The sequence below is a fragment of the Pundamilia nyererei genome, unplaced genomic scaffold, assembly GCF_000239375.1.
Source record: "Pundamilia nyererei isolate P.nyererei 1_Seehausen unplaced genomic scaffold, PunNye1.0 scaffold00202, whole genome shotgun sequence".
Lineage (NCBI taxonomy): Eukaryota > Metazoa > Chordata > Actinopteri > Cichliformes > Cichlidae > Pundamilia > Pundamilia nyererei.
Window position 1 is genome coordinate 496550 of NW_005187603.1, and position 6470 is coordinate 503019.

At 39.9% G+C, this 6470-nt stretch overlaps 1 protein-coding gene across 1 annotated transcript; it reads right to left on the reverse strand.

Moving 5' to 3' along the window:
• Positions 1–2047: 2047 nt before the first annotated feature.
• LOC102213513 (GTPase IMAP family member 4-like) lies at positions 2048–5298 on the reverse strand. The gene is made up of 2 exons (XM_005747691.1): positions 5244–5298; positions 2048–3254 (listed from the first exon to the last, which is right to left on the reverse strand). The coding sequence occupies exons 1-2, from the start codon at positions 5254–5256 to the stop codon at positions 2503–2505; spliced, it is 765 nt and encodes a 254-aa protein (XP_005747748.1). The 5' UTR covers positions 5257–5298; the 3' UTR covers positions 2048–2502.
• Positions 5299–6470: the final 1172 nt, after the last annotated feature.

Below are 6470 nucleotides of genomic sequence, written 5' to 3' on the forward strand. Positions count from 1 at the left end.
TACTTTTAAATATCCTGGGAACAACAACAAAGAGCTGAGAATGAAGAATTATGTTTTAAGATAATAAGATACTTTAAGATATGATGAATATCCAGAGCTTTATAAGCAAGCATTTCATCTGAGTCTGTGTAATGTGGGTGATTTTAAGCAGTGACTGAATTTTCTATGCCTTCCTTCACGAGGATGCACATGCAGACTCAGGGCAGACAGACACGAACCTTTATTACAGCCAAAAGCAGACTCCAGAATCTCACAGCCCATAAAATGAATAAGACACCAGGCACAGCAACAGATGCTGGGACAAAGTGGACACAGCTGGTGCAGACAAAATGAAGACAATAAAGACCAGTAACCATCAAAATAAAACAGGAAGTGAGAAATGGGAAAATGCAGACATGTGCATGAACTTAACATAGGGGAGCTGACAGAACAGGATGCGAACACTGAGGGAACAAGAGAAAGTCTAACACTAGATTTAATTATAACAGCAACTATAGACTCCAAAATACTAAATAAAACATAAATATCAATAAATCAAAGTATGAAGACCAAACCAAGAATCCTAAACCCACAACCAGACCCATGACATTCTGTGCCTCACTTCCTGTCCTTCTCAGCTGCGCTGTGCTTCATGTGAAACGCCATCAGGTGTAATCACAGGTGTGTCTGCGATCAGTTCCAGTAGCTGTTTGAGTGCAATGCAGCTTTTCTGCAGAGAGCCAAGCAAAACACAGTGAGCCCCTCTGGGCGTAGCCTGCATGGGCCACATGGACCGGCACATCCTGGGCTCATCTTGGAGGTGGTGGAGAGGTCGAGTGCAGTGCGTTTAGGGGTCGATCGATCTAAATATTTAAAGTATTGATACAACACTGGTACTGATGTCAGATCGTTACTAGGGTGATGGGATCAGTACTTCAGTGATTCGCCTTCTCTAAGGTCAGTACGTGGCTGCTGTTCATCATCTGTGCAACCTCTGCTCCCCTAATGCAGACACACCTTGCTCCGCCCCCCCTCTGTGGTCATGTGACTCAGCAGCACTGAGCACAGCAGCAAACAAGCAGCAAAAGAAAAGAAGAAAAACGATGGAAACTTTTCAGACGGACGCACACCCTCAGAGGTCAGAGGTCACTGTCACAGTCCCTCCAGAGAAGCAAAGAATTACCAGGTAGCTTCGACAGTGCTGAAAATAATGTTTCATTCATAACGGATGCCAAGTATTCAGCATGAGTTATGTTTATTGACAGCTGTTACTTCTCAGACTGATTACCTGCAGACTATATCCAGACACTCAGGTAGTAAATTCAGTCCACTGGATTGTGTTCAATAATTTTATTGGAAATGAAAAAACATACCTCGAACATCAAGAATGAATCTGTTACGTCTGAATATTAGAGCCATTTGTGTTTAATGTCGAGTCCATTTTATTTACATAACAAATTTAATGAACAGAAGCTGACCCAAAGTGCTTTAAAGAAAGACACGTTTACACTCAGGTCCCTAAAAACCATCGATCCATCCTCTTCCACTTATCCCCGTCAGGGTCGCGGGGGGTTAACGTAGGGCGAGAGGCGGAGCAGACCCTGGACAGGTGGCCAGCCTGATGCACGGCTAACACAAAGAGACAGACAACCAAAAACTAAAAGACAAAGTTTCAAGTTAATTTCTTCTATGAGTCATTTGTTAATCAGCTGAATGATGACAGGAGAGAAACAGATTTGTCTCAGTCATGTTTGATTTATTGATGTGATTCTGCTGCTATTATCTGACTGAAGCTGCATAAGTTCACACACTGATTCGTACATTAGCATCTTAACTGTGTTACATCATAGAAAGGAATGAAAAAAGAAAACAATCTTTCTTTTTTGAACACGTCCACTGAGTGGAAGCACAAAATCCATCAGGCTTCAACATTTAACATGTTTTTCAGAAAACAAAGGAAAAGAAAAACACAGTCTGTGCTGCAGCTTCTCCAGAAAACATCTGTTGTCAGGTTTGCCTGTAACTGCAGCAGAGGCGCAGAAAGAACTCAGATCTGTATGGAGAGCTAATCTTTACAATTTTCCCACACAGAAGACGCACACGGATATCCTGCTTTTCCTCATTATGCCTTGTTCACCATCAATAAAAGGAAAAAGAAGCAGAGAAGTATTTGCATTAAATCATTTAGAATATAATGTTGCAGCTGGAAAAGATGGAGTCCAATTGAACCAGTCCAAATGTCACTTCTGCCAAAATGCAAATGATAATAATGATATAAAAACATGATTATTTGTTGTCTTGATCTCAGTGTGCAGAGGAACCGAGTCTGTCAGATTAATAACTCGCATTAAAAACATCAAATATCTTGTTTGTTTCTCTGACCGAGCTGCAGATTTAATAACAACAGGATTAATGAATCAATCATTTTGGGTTCATGAGTAAAGTCTCATCTTTCCTTCCGTCATTTCATTAACTTGCTCTTAACTCTTTGATTCTTTTGTGAATGGAGGCCAATTTTTATCCTCACTTTTTGTGTTTCTGAGCCAGCTTCTGCGTGTATTTGCTGAAATAGTCTGACACCTCTCTCTGCATTTGAAACAGGAACTTGCTAAAGTCGCCCGCTCCAGTTACCAACTCAATAAATTTGGTCAGTGTGTCATTCACATCATCTTTCCTTCCCTTCTTGTCTAATTCCTGCATTTTCTGGCAGAGGGCTTCCTGTGCCCTCTTGAACATTTCCTCTGTGTAACACTCCCATTGGTTGTTTTCAGCCACCTCTCTCAGCTTGTCCACTAACTTTCTCTCCTGATCTTGGACTTTCTCACTACCAACATCAATATCACTCCATTTCTCTTTGTCACACCCAAATCGTGTCTCAATGAAACTCATTATTTCATTTCTATCCTCTAGTCTCAGCTCTTCATCTTCGTGGGTGATCAAGGGTAAAAAGTAACGCAGCGACTCGTCACCAAAGAACTCCCTAACCAGTTTCATTCGCTCCACGTCATGTATTTTAAAGCCGCTCTCCCACTCTTGCACGAACAGAAACACATGGGGACCAGGAGAAAAGATGGATGCTGTAGCTCCTTTCTGCATTTCCTTTGACACTTCGGTGTTTTCTGTCTCGTCGACTTGACTTGGACTGTCTTGGATCAGAGTCTTCACCAAAACCATTGTAAAGTCTTCCTGCGCAGCCTTTCCTTTCAGGATGGCTTCAATTCGTGAAGTCAACATTTTAGTCTTTCCAATGAAGACAATCCTCAGCTCCTTCGGCCCTGTTGGAGAATTTATATTGACATAATAATAATAATTATTATTATTATGTAAGTTCTGTTGCAGTCTTTAGGACTTCTCAACTTATACAGCGAACTGAAAAGTGTTGGCCGCCTTGCTGATTTCCTGTTTGTTGTATGTTTTTCACGCTTAAATGTTTCAGATCATCAAACAAATTAAAATATTAGACAAAGATAACACAAATAAACACAAAATGCAGTTTCTAAATGAAGGTGTTAATTATTACAGCATTTGCATTAACTGGCAATGAGTGTTTTACAGCTGTGGAGGAATTTTGAGCCACTCATCTTTGCAGACTTGTTGTAATTAAGTCACATTGGAGCCGCCGTTTGACTGTCATGCTACAGCATCTCAATCGGCTTCATCAGATTCGGGTCAGGACTTTGACTAGGCCACACCAAAGTCTTCATTTTCTTTTCTTAAGCAGTTCAGAGGTGGACTTTTGAGTTTTACTCCAAATGTAACCGGAGATGCACCTTCCAAAAAGTCTAGCTTTTGTCTCGTCAGCGTGATACACCACTGTTACTTTATGCTATAACAAGGCAAGGAGGCAGTCAGGTTTTAACACAGGGCTATGCAGGTTTGGGTTTCCCCCCAAACACCCAAACAAAATAATAAACACCTTAATTTAAAAGTTACATATTGTGTTTGTCTTTAATTTCATCTCGTTTGATGATCTTTGTACACTGCCTGCATCGGGCAGCAGGGCTCTATGCAAACAGCCCCTGGACTGAATCAGATAGTGAGCGTGTCTTGTCTTGTTACCTGATTACTTTCACCTGTTTCTACCTTGCTGTGTCGTTTTCCCACATTGGCCTCCCGTGTACTTAAAGCCTGAGTTTGAATGTGCTCATCGTTACTATTTGCTTTCCATTCCTGTCTTTTGTCTTCCTGTGAATTTTCCCCCACTTGATTTGTTGATAATGTTTGCTGCCAGTTGTTTGAATTCATCGTCGCCAAAATAAAGGTTAGTTTTTATTTATTTACTATTCAAATCTACACTTAAGGTCCAAACCTTTCACTACACATGGCAAATGTTTTCGGAGCACTGAAGATTGTCACACTTTAGTTTACTGGCCTGGGAATACGATTCAATTTTAAATGTAAGAGAGTCCCAAAATATTATAATTACATATTTTTTAAATTGATAAACGTCAGAAATTAGATTTAATTTCTCCTTTAATATTGAGTAATCAAGGCTCAGTGAACCATGCTTTCATAGTGAATGTAATTTCTTAGTAAAAGCTCAAAAGATTTTGAACCATTAAGTAGAAAATTAATCAATTCAGCAGTGCAAAGAAATCAGTCTACAGCTGAACTCTTTATAATTCAGTAAATCGTCAGTTATGAGCCATTAACAGCTGTTCTATGGAAAAACAAAAAAACATCCAATTAATTAATTTTGTCAAAACAATGTCAAATGTTGCAAATAGCAGCTATTGTTTGATCAAAGCTCTTAAAAATGAACATGTAAGCTGCTGTGATACTCACACGTTTATTTATTAACAGTCACTTTATACTGGACGTTAGACTCTACAATAATATCATTTACATGGTTTTGCTTTATTTTTGCCACACTGGACATTTTTGGTGTCAGTTCACGATAAAGTTATCAGACAGAAATCTCTAGACTTTTATGCACATGCATGAACCAGTAATGTAACAATGTAACAATGTAACAATGTAACAATGTAACAATGTAACATCAGCATAAGCCAGTAATTGTGAGCTGAAGCAGCATGTGTGTGTTGCTGGGAAGTTAGGTCCACAAGACAAGACTAAAATAACTCAAAGACAGCAAGCTAACGTTTGCAGGTGAAAAAGATTAGCATTAAAATATATAAAAGTGTAGGATGTACTGTGATAAGTGAGAAGTTTCTGGTGGGTAATAAGACCTGAAAACAGTAACAGGAAGAGAAATGGCATTGCTCTGCTGGTTTACAACCTCAATGCAACTCAAATATATTTACCAGAACTGGACATGGTTCCTGGTCCTGCTTGATCTCAGAGGTCTTGGGAGAGTTGATGTGGTGTAGTTGTAGTTTGTACAGTTTGTTTTCAACTGCCTTTAGATCCCTCCCCCTAAAGACAGGGCATCTGTTACCTCACTGGTTTGACAAACAGCCAACCAATCAGAGACCAGAAAACAAAATCTGTGCAAGCAGCTAAGAAAAGTCCACTTTGCTTTAGATGTGAGCACATTTTAGTTGCCTTTAATTTCATATAGACAGTGTTTTATATAGAATTTACAGTATCATATGTTACTGTACCTGTTCCCATGTGGGTGATGTGGCATTCACTTACCTTTACCTGGAATGCAGCTCCCAAAGAAGACAAACCAAGGAAGCTAACAAATGGTCTGCTTTAGAGAAAATTGTCTTTGGATGTGGAGAGGAATGAACTTTCTAATCTGGTATTATCAGTCGTTAACCTCAATGTTCAGTGTCGGATGTAAATTATCGCTGCATGGAGCAGAATTAACAAAGGATGGAACTGTAGGGTGGTGTTTGTTGGTCTTTCTTGCCCGTTGGCGTTTCCATGACAGCGAGAAGATTTTGTAAGAATCATGAGAGATTATCAGCTAAACCTGCAGACAACCCAGTCCTTCTTTACCTGACATAGAAAACAGCGCCATGTACTGAGGTCACTGTCTCATTTACACAAAAGGTTTTCTTTGACTGGGCTGAGTCACATGTGGCTGTCACATCCAACTTTTCAGCACAAAAGCTCAAACTACGAACTTTATGAACTAGCTCTAACCAGGTGGCTGGCAGTGCCTGGACATAACCAGGTGCTTTGTGAGTGCCTACGTTTAACCAGCTTGTAAGACTGAATAAAAGAAGGCATCTTCTGTGCCACAGCAGCAAAACATTTGGTTGGGTCTTGGGAAGCTTCAGGTGAAATGCTGAAACTCATCAGAACCATCAAAAAGGTCAAATGAACAGACTACGGATCAAACTACTAACTCCATACATTTGTCTTTATGTTGGAATAGAGAGGGTACTTGTTCATTCGATTCTACTTTGATATAGTACCCAGTGATATAGTGAGGTCTTTGAAATAATATTGGGACTCATTATTCAAGACCTTATATGTGAGGAGAAGAATTTTAAACCCTATTCTGGATTTAACAGGGAGCCAGTGTGGCAGAAATATGCTCTCTGTCACGGTCCTGGGTCTCCTGACCCAGCGTTTTT